Source organism: Schistocerca piceifrons, chromosome X (assembly GCF_021461385.2).
Source record: "Schistocerca piceifrons isolate TAMUIC-IGC-003096 chromosome X, iqSchPice1.1, whole genome shotgun sequence".
In the NCBI taxonomy this organism is placed as follows: Eukaryota; Metazoa; Arthropoda; class Insecta; order Orthoptera; family Acrididae; genus Schistocerca; species Schistocerca piceifrons.
This window is the reverse complement of record NC_060149.1, coordinates 369852175-369877891: the sequence shown is the minus strand read 5'-3', so window position 1 is coordinate 369877891 and position 25717 is coordinate 369852175. Positions and strand designations below refer to the sequence as shown.

The following is a 25717-nucleotide window of genomic DNA, read 5'->3' as shown; positions in this document are numbered from 1 at the left end:
CAGTCACTCGGCCTCTTACTTTTATTGTTGTCAGTGATGCTAGCTCCGCTAACCTTTTTGGCTTGGATGCCTTTCAAGCTTTCGGTTTTTCTATCGCAGACACCATACAGTTGGTCTACGAAGACGTTCCCTATCAATCATTGGAACCTTTGATCTCGGACTTTCCGGATATCTTTGAAGAGGGCCTGGGGCATGTTTCAGACTTTGAAGCTCACTTAATATTGAAGGCATCGGCTCGCCCGCATTTTCTATGCGTGAGGCAGATCCCCTTGGCTCTCCGCATTCATGTAAAAGAAGAGCTAGACCGGCTGACAGCCCTCACGGTCGTTCTTCCAATTTCTTCTAGTGAGTGGGCTTCGCCCCTCATTATTGTCAGGAAACCCTCGGGAAAATTACGACTTTGTGGCGATTTCAAGGCCACCATTAATTCCCAATTGGTGGTGGACACCTATCCTTTGCCTCATGCTGACAAATTGTTCTCCGCCATGGCGGGAGGCCAATATTTTTCGAAAATTGATCTTTCGAAGGCTTATCATCAGATACCACTTGATGAGGACTCCAAATGGCTGGCGGTCATCAACACCCTGTTTGGCCTTTACCAATACCAGCAGCTGGCCTTCGGAATATCCAGTGCCCCGGCGATATTCCAGCATTATCTTGAGCACGTCACGTCGACAATCCCCCATTACATTAATTAGCTGGACGACATAATTGCCACAGGCCGCAGCACGGAGGAACACTTGCACAACCTTCGCACCCTCTTTCTCAAATTCAGGTCCGTGGGCTTGCGTTGCAACCTGTGTAAGTCAAACTTCTTCCAACGGTCCATTGAGTATGTGGACTACACCATCTCTCGGCACGGCGTCCAGCCGCTAGGAAGTTTGGTCCAAGGTATCGTCGACCTTCCGCGGCCCGCTTCGCTGAAGGAGTTACAAGCTTTTTTAGGCAAGATTGCCTATTACCACCGGTTCATTCCCAGGGCTTCTACCATAGCCCGCCCCCCTGTACTGCCTTCCGCGCAAGGGTGTTCATTTGATTGGTCACCTGCATGCGAGCGAGCGTTCACCTCGTTGAAGGGCCTCCTCACGTCAGCCCCGTGTTTGGCTACTTTTGACCCCCATATGCCATTGGTCCTGGCTACCGATGCTTCGCAGTATGGGGTGGGGGCGGTCCTGGCCCATTGCAACGCGGATGGTTCCGAGCAGCCACTGGCGTTTGCGTCTAAAACTCTTAGTCCCGCGCAGGCCCATTACTCCCAGGTGGAAAAAGAGGCTTTGGCCATTGTCTACGCTGTTACCATGTTTCACCCTTTCTTGTACGGCACGAAGTTTCAGTTAATCACTGACCATAAGCCGTTAATATCGTTATTTGGCCCCGCCTCTCAGATTCCGGATAGGGCGGCCCACAGACTACAGCGCTGGGCCTTGTTCCTCGCTAAGTACCATTATGACATTTTCACCCTACCGGACAGCATGCCAACACAGACGCTCTTTCCCGTCTTCTGGTGGGCCCGGATCCTAAGTTCGATCGAGAGGAGATTATGTGTTTTCATTTGGATGTGGCGTCCCGCCAAGCGGTTGATGGCTTCCCGATCACTAGTTCTAGAGTCACCAGGGAAACGGCAGCTGACCCGGTTCTCCAGCAAGTAGTTCGCCTCATTCAGCAGGGGTGGTCATCCCAACCTCCAGGCCGGGCCTCGGACCCTCTTTGTAATTATTTTGTTCTACGAGACCGCCTCTCTGTCTTGGAAGGAGTTCTCCTTCTGGCTACCGATGATACAGCTCCTTGCGTGGTTGTTCCTGCAAGTTTGTGAAGGGAAGTCCTCAAGTTATTACATGAGGGGCACTGGGGTGTTTCCCGTACTAAGACCTTGGCTTGCAGACACGTGTACTGGCCTGGTATTGACAGAGATATTGAGCACTTGGTGGCCGCCTGTTCCCAGTGTACGAGCCAACAGGCATCTCCCAGGTCAGCATTCTCTTCATGGCCACCTGCAACCCAGGCATGGGAACGTGTTCACATCGATTTGGTGGACCTGTTTCTCAATGGCTTTTGGCTCATTGTCATTGATGCTTATTACCAATTCCCATATGTGGTTCGCTGCTCCTCAACCAATTCAGAAGTTGCAATCCAGGCACTCACAAAAATCTTTTCTGTGGAAGGTCTGCCAGTCACCCTGGTCTCGGACAATGGACCTCAGTTTATTTCGCAGACCTTCAAGGATTTTTGTAGGCGCTTCGGTATTCGGCACGTTTGCTCTCCCCCCTTTCATCCACAATCGAATGGGGAAGCTGAGCGCATGGTGCACACATTTAAGATGCAGATGAAAAAGTATGTGCATGAATTTCCTGCAGAGGAGGCGTTGACGTTTTTCCTGACGGCATACCGGACCACACCAATGGGAGAATGCAGCCCTGCAAAGCTCCTCCACAAGCGCCAACCTAGGACTCTACTGCGCCTCCTCCGGTCTGGTCCTCGCCAGTCTTCGCAAAACGGAATACCCGGCTTTCCACCAGGTATGTCGGTCTGGGCACGTGGGTTTGGTCGCAATCGACGTTAGATAGCGGTAGTGATCCTGCGCCGAAATGGCCGCCAGCTCTATACCTTCCAGGCGGGGGACCGGGAGGTACGTCGTCACCAAAATCAGCTACGTCCACGTTTGGGCACCCACCCTCCGACCCCTAGGGCACTGGCTTCCCCATTGCCGGCACCCGTGTTGGTTTCTTAGGAGAAGCTACCGCCTCTCCCCCCCTGTGATTCCGCCGCACTGCGATGGTTCTCAGCCTTGGCAGCCTCCAGTAGCTCTAGCATCGGCATCACCATCGTTCGAGATGCCCCAGTGAGAGCCGGCCCCCCTGGCAGGCCCAGTTTCTCAGGAGGCGGTTCATCTGTGGTCGTCCCTTCCCCATCGTCCCTGCCACTGGGTCTTGCCCCTACCGAGGTGGACCAGGATCCGGTGTTCAACGGCTTGTCTCCCGTTTTGTGCCGGGCTCCGGTGGTGGTACGACGGGAACTCTGCATGTGGGTCACTTCCAGCTGTATTTGAAGGTTCCTGCTTGAGGGTTGGCAGATCCCCTCGACTCCAGCCTTTCGAGGGATGTGGAGGTCATCGCTCCTGCACAACGCAGGAGAAGGAGAAGGAGAAGGAGTGCAGTAGCCACCAGAAAGATTGCGGGAGGCGCACATCGGAACAGCGCGTCACGGACGGTAGTTGCCGCAAGTAGAGTCCCGTCCACCAGAGGGCACGCGAGAATTCGGTCACGACCTCTGCTGGCGGAACAACAACAACAAAGGAACAACAACAAAAACTCAGGCAGCACGGGCCATGCCGACAGTTCACATCAGGCATGCCTAGGAGAAATTTCCCAGTCTACGCTATGTGAAGTGGAAAAATGTGAACCATGTTACTATAGTGCCACTTTACAATTTCCAGAAAAAGTATACACACATCGAAAAATGCTTATACCACATTTCTCCAACCTGGTGGGAACTTATAATTGGGCTTAAATAATTCCCAAGACAGTACATATTATTAACAGGTTTTCTACGAATGGACACACAAATAATTCTGAAATCACAATACTTTGTGCTGTGATGGAAAAATAATTCTAATTAGGATCATCCATACCTGACACTCACTGCTCCAGAATTTCATGAAACTACTTCTAGTTGTTAGTTTCTGCATGGCAATAGTGAATGCAGAATTTTTCCACATACTTCATGTAGTTTGAGGTGGAAAAATGGAAATGTTTTACAAATGTAAATGCTGCAACTGAAGTTTGTCATTTGGATTGCATTACTTCAGGCAATAACAATAATAATAATAATATGAAGTATCTTATTTTCAACACATCACTGTCATATTTTCCCATATGTCACAGGCGGGATGTATCTTTATTGAGAAAAAATTAATAACTCTTCTTGACTTATGGGAATGTAGAAAATCAACTTAAGCTGTTGTGGTCCAGACAATGATATTTAAACATCCAAAACACTCTCCGACAGCTGATACAAGATTTATTTTTATCGAAACTCTGACACTTTTAAAAAAGAAAAAGAAGAAGAAGAAGAAGAAGAAGAAGAAGAAGAAGAAGCACCCTGAGTTTTACTAGATATTGGATGTTCATTTAACATATATCACATCATTGTTCAAAAAATCATTCAAATCACACCCTATAGTAAGGCAGCCTCATGGTACAGAGCCAAGAGGTATAAACTTAACTGAAACATTTTCATTACACAGGTTAACTTTATTTATGGTGTCAAATTAGTACCTTTAAATGACAATTATTCTAGTCACACTAATGTTAATTTAAAATGTACATGTTCAGCAGTGAAGATCACTGAAACTATCAAATAAACTTCTTAAGAGCATCTCTGTATTTAATCCACTGTGACAAATTACATTCTGTTAACTTCGTATCTTTTTCATTAAAGTAATACATTCTTCCTAATTATGTTGATTTAGGTACACCACCAGCACATAAAATCTTTTCCAAAGGCACAAGACAAGAGTCTTCCTTCTCAGGCCAAAAGAATGACACTGCTGGTCCAGGCGGGTGGAGAAAAAGTAGTTCAATGTCTCCTTCTTCACCACAGACATTTATGATGAAGGTAAAGTACCACCTGTCATCATACACAGCTGCTACAACAGCATTTTGTTGAAGACAAATATGTGTACATTGTGGGGCACTTTCACTGAATGAAAAAATCAAAGAAGGCTTTTCAGAAGAAGATACTCTTCTAATCTCTAAAGAATCACCAGATAGTGGTTTTTAATGGTGAAAATTCTTGGTACCAGGTATTGCGCAGCTTGTCAAAAATCTATTCTTGAGGTTCTTGTGTAGGAAATCTACATTGACTTTCTCTTGGAAGTGTAAAAAACATCTGTCAGTATTAGCTTTACAGAAATCGTAAACACCAGATAGTGTTCTTATTTGTGCATCATCTGCTAGTTGAGGACTAGCTTTTCTCAATGTATGTTTTATAGTTCCTCCCAAACCATTGCACACAGATTTATCATGGCTAGTACCGAAAAAGGAATGCCCAGCTTAAAGAGAAAAATCGGTTTTGTGCTCACACAAATTTTTAAAGCTTTTTCTATTCTTATATTGAGCAGCACAAACATCAGTGAAATAATGCACTTTCTTCAGGCTCTGCCAACCACTTAACCATTTCTTTCTGGACAGCATATACAAATCCTACATCATGTTCCATATCATCACTTATAAAGCAGTGGTTCATTATTACCAATTTACTTTTTTCATTTACCACATAATCACACACAGGACGGATTGTACAGCTGCTTCTTGTCCAGTGGTTACTCTGAATTTCATTCTGAATTACAAAACTGTAGTTTTTAGCAAAGTCCACTAACAGAATTGCTTTTTCCGTGGTTAGATTTTCTTTCAATTTTTTCAATAGTTTTGACTGATACTTAAATATAATTTAGTCGGGTTTAATTGCCAGTAATTTTGTAATCATAAGTCTATGTATTCAACAACAGTTGCAGACTGCTTTACCAATTCTGTCCGATGATCTGTGTTTATCCACTGGCTGAACTCAATTTCATCATCATCTTTGTAAGCTAATTCAGGGTGTATAGGCGGACCGGATTTCCCAGTTAAAAATACACTCTCTTCCGGGTGAAAACACACGCCTTCCGTGTTAAGTAACAGTATATTTTCCCTTGAAACTGCAAAACTTATCAATCCTTTAAATGGCTATGGTTTTATACATGGGTGTAGAATTTCCCATCACTTTAGAAAATGAAACTCAAGGAAAATCTTTGATGTGCAGCAACATGTACGCTGTGTATTTTTGTATTACGAAAGTATGCATTGGAATTCCACCAAACACCACATGTTACTTTCCAAATCAATGAAATCGAGATTGAAATGGGCTTTTGTAAGCCAGTCATGTCACGTGATCTCGCCAGCCAATGACAGCGAATATTCAGAGCATAGGACACGTGATGTAGTCAGCCAACAGCAACATCACTGTTAAGTAGCACGAACACACAAACAGGGAAAGTTAATACCTTAAAATAATATACATAGTGTTGCTACAAGAAAAGCAAAGCTTTCACATATAATATCGGTCTCTAAGTTTAATAAGCTGCAAGAGAAGCTAAGCTTTCACATATTGTTGGGGATATGTGAACGAACATTTTCCAGCATGCATAGTGGCGCACAAGATATGATGTGCAGAGTGCATTAGACTCTGTGGAACATACATGTTCCGTGTTCACTGATGGGCAATGTAATATATTTGCATAGCCAAATGTATTAATATGTATTGTGCGAATAAAGCAAAAGTTTATTTTGTCCCTTAAATAGTTGTTACTTGTCATTTAGATGTGTTAATCTACATAAACTACAACACATATAATGTTGATCTTTTTTTGGGCATGTTACACTTTAAGATATACCACACAAATGTGCCAGTAAAATTTTTAATAATGACATTGTCTGATCTTCAGGATTAGAAATTCTACTAAATGGCTCATCATCAAAGAGTTGATTTTTAAAATGAGTCAAATGCTCTGTGATTTAAGAAACTCATGGTACATTCTCGCACATAGTTCAACTTACGTAAAAGGATATTTACTTTGAAAGTATTGCTTTTCAAACCACCATTCGCAATATTTTCCCACAACCTGTTAGAAATAGGTTCATTTCAGCAGTTGCTAGAGAGTGCAGATAACAGGCTACACCGCACTTGCGTAGCTATCATGACGTAGGAAGCCCATATGTACATACATGTAAAACATCGAATTTGAACCATACTAAAATGTGCACATTTAAAGTGCACATTTGTATGTCCAGATTCCCACTGAAGTTGACCTCGGCCTCCTGTTAAGATTTTCAATTTTTTTTTTTTTTTTATGTAAATTTTCTTGGAGCACCAGTACCGTATTATATCATGTTTGGTTCTTTAATACGGCATAATGCCTTACGTGCTAGAAGATGAAAACGTGCACTTGAAATGCAGCGAACAGTTGAAACTAGCCATTACCGCGGAATTTAACATTTCATTTCAAATACATTGATTGCCTCTGCAAAAAAGGTTAATAAAAGTCAAATTTCTTTAGATAACAGATAAAAATAACTTCATTGTTCTGCAAGGTGATTAATGCTTGCCTGTCAGAAAGGTGGAAATAAAATAAAATCTGAAACTAATAACATATTTTAGCCTTCCGTAATTGTGAGACTGTGTCTTAATTCCCTCGGTAGCTCCCGGCCACAGATACCTGTTTTGATTTCATTTGACGTGAGAGTAAACGAAGGGGAAACAGAAAAATCACTAAATGTAAACACGGGTCACGTGGAGACTATAGCTCAGACTGCTCTGCGCATCATCCCCGGATCTACGATATTTGCTAACTGGGTCAATACTAAAAAAAATTGAATTTCCAAAAATATGTTCATCTTGTATTGCACATCTTTCTGAAAAGTCTGAAACATGAAACGTGTTCGAGGAAATGTAAGACATATTATTTGGTCGTAAGTGTGCCAAAGTGCAGTGCCACGCCTCTTCATACAGCATTCTTCTATCGCACGCCACTGTATTTCGCTCTGTGGAATTGAAACATGTATATTTTGTAATGGATGCCATCAAACTATATTCAGAACAGTGGAAATTGAAAAGTCCTGTGGTGCCTCTCCTGCTCCCACTCGCCCGGTTTGACAACCTGTCCCTCTCTTTTTTTAAAAAAAACTCAATATTAATAGCGGATGGGATTATTTGTAATTGGGAGAACAAGAACTCTTAAGAAAATTTGTACTCTTTTTTGCCTACTAGCTAATAACTTGCTGTTGTGTGTGACATAAAATTAAATATAGGATACATAAAACCAATAAAGACAAGAGACAAGCAAGAAAGTACACAATTCTTCAGTCCTTAGCTCCTGGCATTTTTTTCTCTCTAATCTTGCTACAGTTTTACATGGTGTGCTTTCCTTTCTGCAAAAGAATCTACACTCCTGGAAATGGAAAAAAGAACACATTGACACCGGTGTGTCAGACCCACCATACTTGCTCCGGACTCTGCGAGAGGGCTGTAAAAGCAATGATCACATGCACGGCACAGCGGACACACCAGGAACCGCGGTGTTGGCCGTCGAATGGCGCTAGCTGCGCAGCATTTGTGCACCGCCGCCGTCAGTGTCAGCCAGTTTGCCGTGGCATACGCAGCTCCATCGCAGTCTTTAACACTGGTAGCATGCCGCGACAGCGTGGACGTGAACCGTATGTGCAGTTGACGGACTTTGAGCGAGGGCGTATAGTGGGCATGCGGGAGGCCGGGTGGACGTACCGCCAAATTGCTCAACACGTGGGGCGTGAGGTCTCCACAGTACATCGATGTTGTCGCCAGTGGTCGGCGGAAGGTGCACGTGCCCGTCGACCTGGGACCGGACTGCAGCGACGCACGGATGCACGCCAAGACCGTAGGATCCTACGCAGTGCCGTAGGGGACCGCACCGCCACTTCCCAGCAAATTAGGGACACTGTTGCTCCTGGGGTATCGGCGAGGACCATTCGCAACCGTCTCCATGAAGCTGGGCTACGGTCCCGCACACCGTTAGGCCGTCTTCCGCTCACGCCCCAACATCGTGCAGCCCGCCTGCAGTGGTGTCGCGACAGGCGTGAATGGAGGGACGAATGGAGACGTGTCGTCTTCAGCGATGAGAGTCGCTTCTGCCTTGGTGCCAATGATGGTCGTATGCGTGTTTGGCGCCGTGCAGGTGAGCGCCACAATCAGGACTGCATACGACCGAGGCACACAGGGCCAACACCCGGCATCATGGTGTGGGGAGCGATCTCCTACACTGGCCGTACACCACTGGTGATCGTCGAGGGGACACTGAATAGTGCACGGTACATCCAAACCGTCATCGAACCCATCGTTCTACCATTCCTAGACCGGCAAGGGAACTTGCTGTTCCAACAGGACAATGCACGTCCGCATGTATCCCGTGCCACCCAACGTGCTCTAGAAGGTGTAAGTCAACTACCCTGGCCAGCAAGATCTCCGGATCTGTCCCCCATTGAGCATGTTTGGGACTGGATGAAGCGTCGTCTCACGCGGTCTGCACGTCCAGCACAAACGCTGGTCCAACTGAGGCGCCAGGTGGAAATGGCATGGCAAGCCGTTCCACAGGACTACATCCAGCATCTGTACGATTGTCTCCATGGGAGAATAGCAGCCTGCATTGCTGCGAAAGGTGGATATACACTGTACTAGTGCCGACATTGTGCATGCTCTGTTGCCTGTGTCTATGTGCCTGTGGTTCTGTCAGTGTGATCATGTGATGTATCTGACCCCAGGAATGTGTCAATAAAGTTTCCCCTTCCTGGGACAATGAATTCACGGTGTTCTTATTTCAATTTCCAGGAGTGTATTACCTCATCAAAGTTCGTCAAATGTTTTGCTACATGAAAAATCAAAATGTCGTTATCTAATACAGAAAAAGCTGTTAATACAAATCTGATTATGCATATTTTGTCACTGTCTGCTAGATAAAACAAAATAGGCCTTTCTAATATTGCAGCAGTTTTCTAACACACATCAAATAAATGAGACTGTTTTGGCACAAATGGTCATTTTTATAACACGACAGAATATAATTCATGAAGCACCAGTATGAAATGCCTATTAGGCCTTCTACAAGCAAAAAGCTTTATGTTAAGAAATAGTTTCACATTTCATTCCTAAACACCATTTTCTCAAGTATGAGATAGAAAAGTATTATTACGAAATTTTTATATACATTTGGAACCGTCTTATTCTTCCATAATTTACATGATGTCCCCATGTCTTCTCCTTCCTCGTTCTAACAAACAATCCTGTCATCACCAATTCTGTAGCTATTCCTGCCATTGTCAAAATTTGCTTTAACTTCACTAACCCTGCCATAATCACAGGTTTAGTTATCCCATGATTATTCTCCAGTTAGGCGTTGTTAAATGTTCGTACAACACTTCCAGAATAGAGCTGAAGTGACTGCTAGCTGGGGCTGTACAACTGGTCCTTACTAGTGTAGCGACCTGGCCAAAAATTATCTGCCAAAATTTCATTTTCTTGGATACACTGAGAAGATAATATGTAATCTTGCTCACCTGTTATTTCTGTTAGTCGTTTATTTCCATTCTGGTAGTCTGAATCTATGGATTTCGCTAGTAATTATAACAACGCTGATCATTCACAAACCCAATCAACCACATAATCAGACAAAGATTGGCATTCATCCGTTCGGCTTTACTCTGCTCAGCTCGTATAGGCCCGTCCCCTTTTGTCTGCAGAAAGTTTATTTCTAGATGCGACAAGGATTCTCCTGACAGAAATATCACACACATTATTTACACATTCAAAAATCAACTTATGATTCATTCAGAAATCAGATTAAACTGTGTTCAAAACCGTTCAAAAAACAACAGGGATGCATTTCAAAATCATAAGAATAATCGATAGACCAACGTGCACTGGATGCTAGGCACTTTGTGAAACAAGTTTTTCTTCCTCAAGAATATGAATTTGGCACCCCCTTTTCCCGGTAGCATCTAGGTACTTGCTGTGTCTGCTTATACAGCCAACAGCCACATTCCTGTAGCCAGAAGTGGGAGAATCTACAACTCAAACGCGACTCACCTGTCCATGCGCATGAGCCCACTCGTAACTGCTAAAACGAATCTAATGTAAACAGTTGTGACTTCACACTCAATGGAGGCAATTTGTTGTTATGAAGCATTGCATAGTCTTCCTAAACCCTTTGATACATTTTCCTATTGGTAGACGCTTGCATGAGCACTGCGTGTCATCGACATATATGGCGCATTTCCTTTGCAGTTTATTTTCATTTTTTTCTCTCGTTTATGTTTTATTGTTGGAGTATTATTCTGCAGTAGTGGGATACAGTAATATCCTTTGTTGGAGTTCGGTTCTTACCAGTCAATTTACAAAAATTTGACAGAAAACAAAAACAATGAAAAATTCCTGGAATTCTAAAAAATTCCTGGAATTCTAAAAAATTCCTGGGTTTTTCCCGGTTTTCTCCCAGATGAAAAAATTCCCAGGTTTTTCCCTGTTTTCTCCTGGATGAAAAAATTCCCGGGTTCTTCTCGGATCTCCCGGTTGTCCCAGGTCGTATACACCCTGTAATATCTGTTTTAATGATTCTGACAGTTTGTAACTTTCCTCTTTTTTGGTTTAGGAATTGATAAAATACCCATTTTTGTTTTCAGTTTCCTTGCTTGTCGAACCACGTACTCACTAACATTGAATTCTGACATTACGTTTTCTTTCAACCTAGAGGGTGGAGCTAAAGTTAAAATTTGAATTTTTTCAGGTACTCTTACACTAGACACTTTTTCTTTCATTAACAATATCGTGGCATCAAAATATTTGACTTTCTTAACAATTTCGTTATCAAATTTTTCTTCTATATGGTCAGAATCTTCAATATTGTAATCTAACATCTGGCACACTTTCTTTCCAAAACATGCTTCACTATTTCTAGCTTATTTTTGCCATATGAAGCCTTGGTGTGATTTGGAATGGAGTGAAGTTTTAATGGAGAGTACCCCAAATCATGTAAAGTTTTCTTTGCGTCCACAGTACTTTGACTTTTTAGTACTGATTTGTGAAATGTCACCTCCAGGTCGACTGCATCACTTTCATTTCTATCACTGATGTCAGTTTTCTGTTCACAAATCTTACATGTTGGGCATAGGTTTTGGCCTGGTTTTACATAGACTCTTTTAGCACTTAATGTTTTGGAGAAAGACAAGCAAACTGACTTCAAAGATTTCTTAACTATTTGCCTGTGTTTTTTGAAAGGATCACAACAAATTCTTTGATGACTTTCAAAAACTTTTAAGTAATAGTATCTGTGATGTCCACATATAGTAGCACTTTCTTAATATTGTGGAACTCTTATATTGGATTACAGCAATATCAAATTTGATTGGTCTTCACTCAGCTCTTCTATTTTTTGTACAGTTATTACTAAGGTATAGGTTGTCAAATGACATGGTAATTTAGTAATTTTGCAACAGTGCATGAATTCACATTTTCCATTGCAATTAACTGAGCACTAATTCACTTAAAGCATATTTTATACAAGTGGAATGATAGGGCCACACCACAAACAGATATGACCTGTCTCACAGAGAGACAAACTGCAACTGAGGCCAAATAGACTAATTGTTGCATGCCAGTTATTCTCAACATTGAACTTCAGCAATTTTTGCATTGTTTTCATACATATAAAGGTTTCAAACAAGCTACTGCTGTCTAAGAACACTTTTTTATCACTACGAGCAGTGATTGGCTGAACATATAAATCATATATATTACAGTCTTTCAAAAATTAATTACTTAATTAGTAAAATCAAAGGAAATAAATTTTCACACTTAAAGTTAGCTTGCCTGCCTACAATGAGTTATACTCAAATATGTTAATCTGATACCCTTGCATCTGAGGCAGTGAGACAGTGACTGGATGAACTTACTTGAAATTACCCTTTTCCATCACAGCAATTTTGATTTCAATGTGTGTGTCAATTAGCAGAAGACCCATTAAAATTTTTTATTTTATTGGAAAGCTTAGAACTTAGGGGATTATTTAAGACCAAAATCAGATTACCATCAGGTTGGAGAAATGTGATATACGCATTTTTCCACACCATCACAATTTTTTTAAATCGAAAATTGAAATACATTGATATATTTTTTAAAATTTTCTTTGTAACTTTACTGCTTCAGTAACTGGACATCTGTTAACTATATGCCTTACTTAATTTCTGAAAAAATTCCAAATCAAAAGCTTCATAAACACCTGAGTTATGGGTGTGTATGTGGATGAGTACCATTTTGCATTGACATTCTTGCAGAGCCCAGTTATCAGAATATCACCACATTTAAAATTCAATAAAAAATAAAGTTGCAGTGTGAGGAAAAAAAAAAAAAAAAAAAAAAAATTTTGCAGAAGTTCCTACGTTACAAGTATAAGGAAATGTGCAAAGTTTTGTGAAAATCTGAGATAGAGGGTTACAAATCCTCGAATTATTGTGTGTTGGAATGACCCTGCATCTAAATACAGCATGCATTTATAAGGAATCACTTAGTTATTTCATCCATTGAGTTGTGTTTAGTAACCCACCACGATCATTTTTCTTATTTTAAGTAGCAAGCCTTATAATTCAACTCGATATAACTGAATCACTATATGCCATTAAACTAACAGGATTTTGCAATATGGGCACACTAGACAAAATATAATGTAATACCACTTCTAACCTTGATAACGGCCTAAATTTGGCAAGAAAGAGTGTCCACAAGTTCTCTCAGCTATGCCATGTCCAGATGAAGCCACTCATTGATGGTTAGATCCCATAGAGCTACCAAATTATGGTAATGCTGATTGCTATGTTTCACCCACTGTTCCAAGTAGTACCAGACAGTTTCATTGGGATTAAGACTGGGTGATATAGCAGGCCAGTCGAGGTGTGATAGGGTGCATGAGTGTTCATCAAACCGGGAATGTGTGCAGGTAAGTCCTGTGAATGGGGCTGTTATCATGGAAGATGGGTGTTTCCACAGCATACTCTCCATGGAGATACAGAAGAAGGGCAACACTTACATCACTGGGAATGTTGAAAGAAATCCAGGTTCATGTGCATGGTAATCTGGATGGCTGGACCGAAATCATGCTATGAGAAACATCGCCAAAACCTCACAAAAATCACTTCCAACTACAATTATACCCAAACTTTGAGTTAACACCTCATTAGACTGTCAGTCCATTCAATACCTTGCATCATCTGAATAATGGCCAAATCGTGACTTGTCAAACCACATTACACAACTCCAGTCAACTATTATAGAGCTCGTGTTGTTTGGTCCACTGAAGACCTGTTGCTTTATGTGCCGCTGTGAGAAATGGCCTTCACAAGGTACTCAATTGCACTCCACTGCTCACAGTTCCCTCCACAATGTTCACTCGGAAACTGGTTGAGATGTACCTGCATTCACAGACAGCAGCAATTCCTGTTGAGTTTGAAATCGATTATCAGTGACAAGGTGTGACACACATCTACAGTCCTAGTTGGTTAGAATCTTTTTGCTGTCACTATTCTTACAGCATGTGACTCAGCTGCAAGTGGTACGTCAGTCCCTGTAGACACACTGGACAGTCTGCACTGATATGTCAACAAATTGGGCAACTTCATTTATGGTGTAATCATGTGCATGTCTGAACATGATAGGTCCTTAATACAACCACCAATGTTAACCTACCTTACTGTGCTGATTCCATACTACTGACATGCACATACACATCAGTTCACAGCTGTGGATTATGTCAGTGGTGGAGGGTGTGTTTTGTTACACTAAACCTTCGCTAAAATGTTAACTGTATTTGAGTAAAGTTGGTTCAATGGCGCCAACCATTCTTTTGGATTGATTTCATTGCAAGTAACCTCATCAGACTGCATCAGTAACCACAAAGACTATTTCCTGTATGACACTAACCGTCCACTGGTCCTGTCATCTGATCTTAATGAACTCACAGTCTCGTATCACCCACATTTCTCATCTCATACATACTGCAATTGTGAGTAAAAAAGAAACACAAGACAGTACTGTACTTCAATAGGAGATTAATACCTATATATGGAGCAACATATGCTCTCTTATCAAGAGAGTTTGTAGCAGTACTTGGCTGATGGAACTTTGATTCCTGCTCTGGCTCATACTCCCGTGAACTTTGGGGCAAAGTTGCTACAGCAGCAGTCATCTCATTTGTTGCTGGTGATGCCTGTGTTTTCTCCAGGGCTTTGAGTTCCATCTGATCATGGTGGATCCATAGGTCAGGGGGCTTTATATTTGTTTTTCCTGCTTTACTCTTGGTATTTCCTTTTATGTACCTAAAAGGAAAATGTTACAATGAATTATTTTTTCAATTATAAATGGAAAAGATTAAATGAGAGATACAAAAGAAACACCAACATATTTCATATTATGAACGTCATTCTTACCCTTTCTTGCTCCGCTCAGTATTCCTGCGTTTGCAACAGATAACAGCTAGTGCTGTAGTTACTGCCAGTCCTAAAAGAAGACTGCAGCCCACAATAATGTACATCATTGTGTTGGTGATTCCTGGGTTATCTACAACAACAGACCTTTTGTTTTACTGTTAAACAATTCCAAGCTTTTAAGTAACGTTCTGATATCTCCTACCTGATAAATGCACACACACACACGGGGGTGAACAAAAATATGGAAACACCATAAACACAACACCTTACCATGCCTAATACAGTGCAGGAAAATTGTTGACATTCAAAAGAGCTTCCAATTGTCTCAGAATGGATAAATGCATGCCCTTTATGGATTTCAAGAGAATCTGATACCATTCTTCTTATATACGTGGCACTTGTTCAAAAGAACAAAAACCATTTTGATCCTGCAGCTACTATGAGTTAACACACAAAGGAATCAAGGACATTAGCTGCCAGTGGGCATTGATTTATATCAATGGGGTAAGTAGAAAATCTGTGCAAGACTGGGATTCAAACTTCGGCCTCTTGGTTACAAGGCAGATGGGCTCACCACTATGCCATCTGGACACTGTGGCCACCGAAACTGCACAGACAACCTTAGCACACCTCCCAACAGACCCAAATTCTCAACTTATACCACACACTGCTAATGAAGTGCTCATGCTCATTAACCTCATTACCAACGACATCTCGCCGATTCCTGTAAGAGTTCGAGCTTGGTGTGCATCTGCACTGAAGGGATCACTGGTCATCATTGCCTTCATTATATATTTTGTGTCTGTTCTTTCAGACATATCTCAAAGAACAGACACCATTTTGATCCTGCAGCCATTATGAATCACGACACATGATGATGGAGGTGAATACGATCTCTCACACTTCTCTCCAAAGTAGACCACAAAGGCTAATATTGAGATCTGGTGACTATGGTGGCCAGGGCAGATGCAATAATTCATCCTCATGCTCACAAAACCAATCCTGGATGATGTGAGCTGTGCGAAAGGCGGTCCTGTCACCTTGGAACACAACATAACCATTGTACCCTGGGAGGGAAATAATCAGCCAAAATGGTCACATAATTCTTGGTAGTATGCAAGCTTGCCGAGAACGCATGAGGATCATGGAATACCACCATATGGCTGCCCAACTTATCACCAAACCCCCACCATGTTTCATTCTTGGGACATAAACTCGGCCAGAAGTTGGAAACAATGTGAAACAAGACTCATTCGATCAAATGACTTTTTTCCATTGCTCTATAGTCCAGGTTTTACAGCTTGGGCACCACATTTTCTTGTTACAGGTGTTTATATCATTGATGAGTGTTATCAGAACTCCAGTTCACCCTGCAAGTCCTTGCTTATGGAGCTCTCCTTGTTTTGTTTTGGTGCTAACAGGGTCCATGATTGCAACAGTTAGTTCTGCAGTGACTTTTCTAGCTGCCATCCTATTATTTTTCATCACAATCCTCTTCTGTCATGATTGCTGAACACTCACTTTCGTCTGCATCATGATTTATCTACATTACATGGAATGGGACCGGGGCTGGTTGAAGACTTGAAGAAAACCTATACCAACAGCCGCAATTTTATTTAATAATTTTATTTAGTTACCAGCCTCATTGGCACCATCTTTAGCCCCCTATATGCATAGTTAAACAGATCATCTAATCATTTGTGCTATTATAGGGACCACTATTTCCAGCTGGTTTCCACAGACTACTTCTTAGTAGGCATAGACCTTTCACACATTTAATGACAACTCATTTGTCTTTAGAGGTGTGAAGAGTCCATGTCCACTGAGAAAACGTCCACAATAACCAGTTGGATATCGTGGTCCCTACAATAACACAAACGATTAAACGATTAGATGACCTACCTAGCCACATCTGTAGGAACCTGAAGATTGTGCCAATACAGCACCAAAACTGATAGCTAAATGGCTCTGAGCACTATGGGACTCAACTTCTGAGGTCATCAGTCCCCTAGAACTTAGAACTACTTAAATCTAACTAACCTAAGAACATCACACACATCCATGCCCGAGGCAGGATTCGAACCTGTGACCGTAGCGGTCTCGCAGTTCCAGACTGTAGCGCCTACAACCGCACGGCCACTCCGGTCGGCAAGGTAGCTAAATAAAATTACAGCTCTTGGTGTCTATCATCTTCAACACCCAGAACACTGTTCTGACCATGATTGACACTTCAACGTACTGGGGACATTGCACAGGTGCAGTTTGTCATCAAATACAACAGTGAAACCTGTAGGCTTGGCTAGCATCTGCATGTATGTTCAAGCATGCAATTCTCACAGTGTTTCCGTATTTTTGTCCAATCCCTGCATTTACAAAGTAAAACAGAGAAGAAAATTTCTTTTGAGCTAAATCGACAATAATACTAGTCAAATTTAATACAACAATAATAAACACTGACACCTCTTGCATCAAGGTACATTAGGTCTTTTGTACATCCTGGTTCCCATAAATGGGGGGAAAAAAACAAAAGAGGAATTGGCCAGCAAGGAAATGAGAGGTTGTGGTATACATTTACTGACAGACACTGCAATTGTATATTAACTAATAATGACAGTCTTTCACAACTGAGCAGAGGCACTATAAGACATAAATGGGGGCAGGGGTGATGGATGGGGGTTGGAGCAGGGGTGAGAAAAAAGGGGGAGAGGGGGGTGAGACTCCTACCACACTATGGCAGAAGTAAAAATTTTAGGGATGGTGTCATTTTTCGGAAGCCTCTGCTGGGCCAGCAAGTGGTTCACAGATAACGAAGAGAGTAGCAGCATTGTTATCTGACTTCCCAAAGTATTGGTTTCCTGTCAACAATGGTAATATTATACTTGGCCTATTTGGTAAACTTAAAAGGAATAAGCTATGTGCTGATGCCCTCTCTTCACCATAACCAACACTACCACAGCATTTATTGCAGTCCACTACACTCAGATTTCTGAGGATGAGATTCAAATCACCATCTGTCATGCATATTTATGTATTAGATGTTTTCCCTGAATATTTGATTTTATCCATGATTAGATGTGAGGCCATGGCTATATTCACCTTCAAAACTAAAATGAAGACTTTCAAATTTTGCCTTGTGGGCAGTTCAGCCTACATTTTGGTTTTCAAATTCACTAAATATTCCTTATGGAATATGAGATCTCTTTGAAACACACTATGTCTGACTACAAGCCTAGAAGTGCTTAAAAATGACTCTACGAACACAATCAAGACTACCCCAAAATTCCTCAGATTTTAACAAACAAGAAATGTGAGATCACTGTGACCATATTGTTTTCTGTGTAACCCCTTTGTCACACACAATTCACTCGTGTTTGGGAATCACTGCAGACAGCACTGCCCAGATACCTAATGAGATCTATCAGCATATGACTGATTCACTCAAAGCTAATTTAACTGTTGTATGTGCTGCAAACTGCAGGAACTCTTCAAGTTAATTAACTGATCGTAATAATGAGACTTGACAGTGTAGAAGGTATACAGCCCTGATTATGCTTCCCAGAAACAGATATAAAGAGGATCTCTTCTTTGTGTGAACATAAAATAAATAGCAGAAGCAAATCATTTAGGAAATAAAAACAGTTTCCCTCCTGTATTTCCATTTTAATAATTTTTATACCAAAGATACAAACAGAGTACTTTCTACAAGATATTGTTACCAAACACATCAACACGACTGGAGACTAATTTTTATCACATTTACGTGATAATAAGTCCATGAGATGAAAATTGTTCAAATATTTCTGTAATATAAAATTACTTGTAATGTGTAATAAAGAAACATACCTTCTTTCATAGCAAAATAATTAAATACTTTTATGTTCCCCATTGTGTACAGATTTATATGTTTGTGACAAGTGTGGTATTACCTCTTAAATGAAAATATGTTACAGATTTTTGACTTGTTTTTTGTTTAAGATTTGTGGTAAAATCATTAAAACATCTGTTTTTTAGTGAATAGGTATTATGTATTCTTGTTTTATGACATATTCCATATCCTTGAGCTTTTCCTCACAACAGGTCTAATCTAATCTACTTAAAATGAATTAACTGCAACTAAGATTTTTGTTTAAATGATTAACATAAACATAGTGTCTTAAATAAATAGATAAATGTGTAAATATGAAGTCAGTATCTAGACAAAGCAGTCAAGGAGCATGCACCCATTGCCTGTTCTAGAAGGATAATATGAATAATTCACATGCTAACACCCGGAAAAACTGATGGAAAAATGCAGTACACTGTTGTGCAGAATCTACAGCTGAGCATATCACAGTAGCAAAACATACATTTTTCTTTTTCATATTTATTTAGCATTCTATTGGAGGACGGAGGGGGGAGAGGGTGGGAGGAGGAGGAGGGAGGGAGCACAGAACAATTAAATACGGAACTGCAAAATTATTGAGAGAAAATTCTGAAAAAAATAATCATATGAACATACAATGTAATGATTTACTTGAATTTACATGTATTGATAATGGGCATTGAAATGGGAAATGTTCACTGTAGCCTCTTAGTAGAATCCATTCCTCAAGGGTCGGAAATGAATTAGGAAAACACTGAAAAACCCTAATCACATAGGCTGAATCGAGTTACCAAGCTCGTGTTCTCTTTACATGAATAAATGTCTTACTTCGAAATACACTTTTTATGACTCACAATGGAGGGGGTCAGAAGCAAAAGGGTACAAGTGGCATTTCCCAGAAAACTGAGACAAAAGCATTTAGAACATGGTAAGGCATATAAAATTATTGTGGCAAAGGGATACAAGTGAAACCCCACTCTGTGCTGCTACATGGCAAACAAAAAGAAAACTAGTTACAAGATGTCACAAAACAGTTACGTACTTGTAGGGTTATACTGATTTTTTTGTGATACACGGAGAAGAGGAAAGTGGCCCAGGTGGCATGAACTATTTTCAATAATGGGATAATGCATTAAACAGTATTCTTTTTTATTTTGTTTCACTATTGTAAGTCACAAAAGATATGGTGCCCATGTAGCATTATATAATTGCTTTGTTTTGGCTCTAAATAGCAATTTCATGATAAATGAATTTATAATAACCAATAATAAAGCATTACAGAGAAAACATAAATCACATTCTATTGAGTTCACAATATTCAGGACGCAAAGGGCTACAAGTGCATACAGAATTTTACAAATTCCAACATGTGAACAGAAAATGCTACAAAGTATTTTTATGTCTAATATACGAAAAATAAAAATTCCATTTTTTGTCTCAACATAATTCTGAAACCTTGTGAACTGTAACTTCAGTTTTCTCAAAACTACAAGAAGTGTATTTATACCCTTTTGCTTCTGACGACATCAATTATAAAAACACAATCTAGCATGCCAAAATTACTAGTACTCACACATTACCAATATTTTCCTAGTGTAGTATACAGCTCATTTAAACAAACTACATTGCTGTAAAAAAGATCAGTGGTCACAAAGCATTTCTGAAGGGAACAGGAGGAGATTTCTTAACATAAGACCTTTCCAGAAAAAAAGATTTGAATGGGGATTTAAGAACCCAAAATCTGTGACTAACAGACTTCCGCTCTTCTGTATGCACACTGAAAATGTATTTTGTAGAGTGCAGGAAACTTGTCTGGACAATAGTCAAGGACATGTGTCAACTTAAAGATTAAATTGTACAAGAAGACTGCAGCCCACCATAAAGTACATAATTTTGTTGGTGATTCCTTGGTTACCTACAACAAATGACCTTTCGCTTCACTGTCAAGTATTTCAACTTTTTAGGCAACATTCTCATATCTCCTGCCTGATACATGCACACTCATACATACAAACAAAAAAAGAGAAGAAAATTTCATTTGAGTTAAATCAACATTTAAAATGACACTATGTAAATTCAACAGAACAATAATACACACTATCCTGGTTTCCATAAACAAGAGGAAAAAATGACAAAACCAACACAAGAAGAATTGGCCAGAAAGGAAATGAGAAGTGGTAGCACACATTTCCTATAACTACATAGATTTTACTTACTTGTTCTGTATTAAATCTCAAATATGCCTATAGCGCCTCAGACTGAGGACGTGTGACATGGTTGAAAAAAGTTGCTGACCAACCAACTGACTGACACTGACACTAATATGACAGTCTTTCACAACAGAGCAGAGGCACCATATGACAGAAACAGGGGGACAAGTGTAGAGAGGGGTGAGAGAGGAAAAAGCTCATGTTGTCAACCTGCACCTAAAGACCTCATTACTGATGGCATGTCAAACTCTACTCTTCAATATTTCCTTCACGTTGTTTACAAAATATCTCATTATGAGTAGATGTACTGTGATGTTACTGTAAGAATTCCCAGTTTGTTAAATAGAGGTTTACACAAGCCTCATGAATTACACAGTATTTGGTGTAGGCAGCTTTAATACATTACTACTAGAATTTGGCAACTTGGAACTAATAATAACAAAGTGCTTAGGCCTAACTCAGAAAGTCATGATAGCAGCTGGATGATAAAAATGCTGTTATTCACTTGGACACTTATGCAATGGTAAGGCTTTCAAAGTATTAAAGTATAACAAAAATGTATCATTTGCCATGAACATACATGATAGTAGAGATTTATCAACATTAAGAACCATTCGGTAACAGTTACAAGAGCCATTATGTGATGTATTGGCATGGGTTGGAAAGTAAATTACGATGCAGGAAGAAAACACACAGTAGGGTAATGTGGTAGCTCGATGGAAGAGAGGTTAGAGTTTAACAATTTGATATGAAACACTAGATTCACTGGACAAGAATGGGATAAGAAATTATGGATGTCTTTATCGAAGGAATCAGCCTAACGTTTCCCTGATGCACTTTAAAGGGAACCACAAAAACCTAAATGAGAAACACTGGTCAGAGATTTGATCTTCACGTCTACATTTATATCTAAATCTACATAGTACTCTACAGAGTACCATACAGTGCATGGCGGAAGGTACCTAGTACCACTGCTAGTCATCCCCTTTCCTGTTACAGTATGAACTATTTTAATGAATGAAACTCCAGAGTTTTAACCAATATGGCTGTCTAAAATATGCCGAACTTAAGGCTCTTTACAAGAAGGGGGATAAAGAGATACCATCAAACTATAAACCAATTTCACTTTTGCCGGCTTTCTCAAAAAATATTTGAAAAAGTTGTGTTCAAGCATCTCCTTACGCATCTGACTGCAAATAATATATTGTCCAAGTCACAGTTTGGATTTCTTAAGGGTTCTGATTAGAGAAAGCTATTTACACTTACAGTGAAAATGTACTCAATTCATTATCTAATAAATTAGAGGCTACTGGCATTTTCTGTGACTTGTCAAAAGCCTTTGACTGTGTGAACCACACCATTCTCTTAAGTCAATAAGAGTATTATGATGTCACCGGGAATGCTGCAAAATGGTTTGAGTCTTGTCTAACTAACAGGAAACAAAGGATGTCGTAGTGAAATACCTGTGCAGTAAGCAGTCAGTCTTCATCTGATTGGGAATTAATTAAATGTGGTGTTCCTCAAGGTACCATCTTGGGTCCACTGCTTTTTCTTGTGTACATTAATGACCTCTCATCTGTTACATTGCCAGACGCTAAGTTTGTTTTGTTTGCAGATGATACAAACATTGCATTAAGTAGCAAGTCAAGTACAGATTTAGAAATAGGTGCTAATCAAATTTTCACTATCATTAATAAATGGTTTAAAGCTAATTCACTGTCCTCAAACCTTGAGAAGATCCACTATATGAAGTTCAGAACTTCTAAGAGATTTCCTTCCAGCAGGTGTATAACATATGAAGACATGCAGATCAAAGACAGTGTTAAATTTCTGGGATTACAACTTGATAATAAATTCAGTTGGGAAGGGCATACCACAGAATTGCTTAAGCACCTAAACAAGTTTGTATTTGCAGTGAGAATGATGTCAGATGTAGGAGATATGCATATAAAAAACTTGCACACTTTGCTTACTTTCATTCTACACTCCTGGAAATTGAAATAAGAACACCGTGTATTCATTGTCCCAGGAAGGGGAAACTTTATTGACACATTCCTGGGGTCAGATACATCACATGATCACACTGACAGAACCACAGGCACATAGACACAGGCAACAGAGCATGCACAATGTCGGCACTAGACAGGCAGGAGTACTTGACAATAGATTAATATGGCCATACATGCCATCACAAAGGTTAACTGGGGTGCATTATCTGGACTTTCTCATTGATGTATAGGGCGCACAGTGAATAAAAATAGAATGAATTAATCAATAAATTAATTAAAAATGAGATTAATGTGTGAATGGATCTTCTGAATATATCTGTGTGCAACAGCAGCTGTGGTGAACAACTTATGAGGAAACGGACAGTTATATGTGTTGTTAACCTGTAACATTTAAGCAACCAGAGGTGGTAACCACATAAGATACACTGAGACAAATATTGTTTGAATCATGAGAAATAATACAGCACGCAGATCAGTGAGCTCTGACAATATACATTACTGACTTACCTATTCCAGTGGTAAATGTTACAACTGCAGAAAAAGGCCCATATCCTTTATTATTACGCGCCTGTATCTTAAAATAATACGTTGTTTGTGGACTAAGATTCTTCACTGACGTCGTCATTTTATCACCAACAATTCCTTCTGCCACCCAATCACGATCATTCAATGTGTTATCAGAGGTATATAGAATAACATAGCCTAAAATAGAACAAAACATTAAATAAAAAATTTAGAAAATGAAAGAGAACACAATTAATTATAATTATTTTTGGTGATAGCTCTTAAGAGCCCAAGGGAATAAAACAGGCTTCAGTATCTCTGAGAACACTATAAAATAAGTGCTCTTGCAATTGTCAGGATACTGAGAGGTTTCAACTTGACTGTCACTCTAAAATTTGTAAAATCCTTACTGTAACATGTTGTTCTCCCACAAGCTTGCAAGGCACATTCAAAACAGTCCAGCATAACAGAGTTCGAATTACAGTTCAATTCTGATCCCATTTCTTACTAGAGGATACATCACATTAATGTATATAGCACATCTTGAACCATTTATGATTATTATTAGAAAAGAAACACATATTATAATTACAGTATTTTAAATTTACAACATTTTTCCTTCTGGCATTTGGTACTCACATCTTAACCAGACAGAGCAATGCATAAACAACAAGAATGTAAGCCAGACTGATATCCTAATAGCAGCTAGGCGAGATTTAACAGAGCAAATTACTAAATAAAACTGGCTAACATTTGCTCACTTAACTCTGTGCTGCTATCAGTTTGCACCCGTGACCATGTGATCGCACCTCTGGTGGCACTGAACAAATACTAAGTGTAGTACTTCAGATCCGCTATAGATATCCTTCACCAGCAGTGTCAGTTTTGGCGAATTGGGGCGTGTGGAGCGGCAGCAGCAAGTGGAGCGGCAGAACTCTCTGCTAATGGAGTGAGGACCATCCGCTCAGAGTTGACCTGTCAGGAAAATCAACCCACGTGGGGGAGGCGGCAGTGTGCCCAAGGAAAGGGGTTGCTCAGGGGCCATTGAGGTAAGGGATGGAGAATTTGGTTCTGCCTCCATGCATTCCCAAACTGTGATCCTCTTACTTGGTCGTGTGTGAGTGTGGGTGGAGGTTGTACCTCAAGCACAGGAGGTGGCAAGACAGAGCAAAAGAACCGGCTGGAGGCAACCCTCTTGTCCAGTATGTGGGTCACAGGTGGGGTAGATAAGAACAGGGTGCCGATTGCAACTATGCTCATGACAGGAGTTGGTTGCAGTAGTGGGTCAGGTGAAAATAACCCATCACAATGTCAAACAGCTGACGACCCCTGTGGCCCAGAATGAGGCCTTCAGTCCACCCCAGACACTGTCCAAATGTGTGTGTCCAGATACAAGAGCACCGAGTGTAAGTGGGCCTGTATGCAGGATAAGAATGCTGCATTGGATACAGGAGGTCTAAAATGGCGAGTCCAGACTGACCCCACTAATTGAGGTGGACCAATACGCTATCAGAGAGCTGTGTAATGCATTCTCGGTCAATGATGTCTGCAAGGCATTCTGCATTTGAGTCTCCAAGGTGTGGATCATCCACTCAGCTTCTATGTTGGAGGCATGGTAAGAAGGGGCAGTGGTCGGGTGGTCGATACCATTGTTGCGGCAGAAAGCCTTTTGCTGAGCAGACGTAAATTGGAAGATTTAAGATGCCCCTCAATGGAAAAAATACTCTCAAGGGCACTGATGGTAACAGAGGTGATGGTTGACAGCGACAAATGGAAGGTTCAAGAGGGCGTCCACTACCAGCAACAACATAGTGTCCTGAAATAGCCCTACAAAATAGATGTGGACCATCTCCTAAGGGTGTTCAAGATGGTGCCACAGCCAAAACTGTTGAGCAGAGGGTGCCTGGTTGAGAGAGTCATGGCATGGCACGGCACGGCACGGCACGCCACGGCACGAGTTGCACATGCACTCAATATCAGCATCGATGGTGGACTAGTAAATGTCCTGTCTGGCCTTCACGCACATTTACATCTACATCTTCGTTGGTACTCCGCAATCTGCCTTACATCACTTGGCGGAGGGTATCCCATATC

At 40.7% G+C, this 25717-nt stretch overlaps 1 protein-coding gene across 1 annotated transcript in view; it reads right to left on the bottom strand.

The window, feature by feature from the left end:
• Positions 1-25717, bottom strand: part of LOC124721776 (neogenin) — a 236504-nt gene that overhangs the window by 62847 nt on the left and 147940 nt on the right. Inside the window, exons 17-19 of the mRNA XM_047246889.1 lie at positions 23627-23821; positions 15039-15168; positions 14668-14927 (exon numbers count right to left, since the gene is read on the bottom strand). Coding sequence (XP_047102845.1) covers positions 14668-14927; positions 15039-15168; positions 23627-23821 — 585 coding nt within the window. The remainder of the gene's footprint in view (positions 1-14667; positions 14928-15038; positions 15169-23626; positions 23822-25717) is intronic.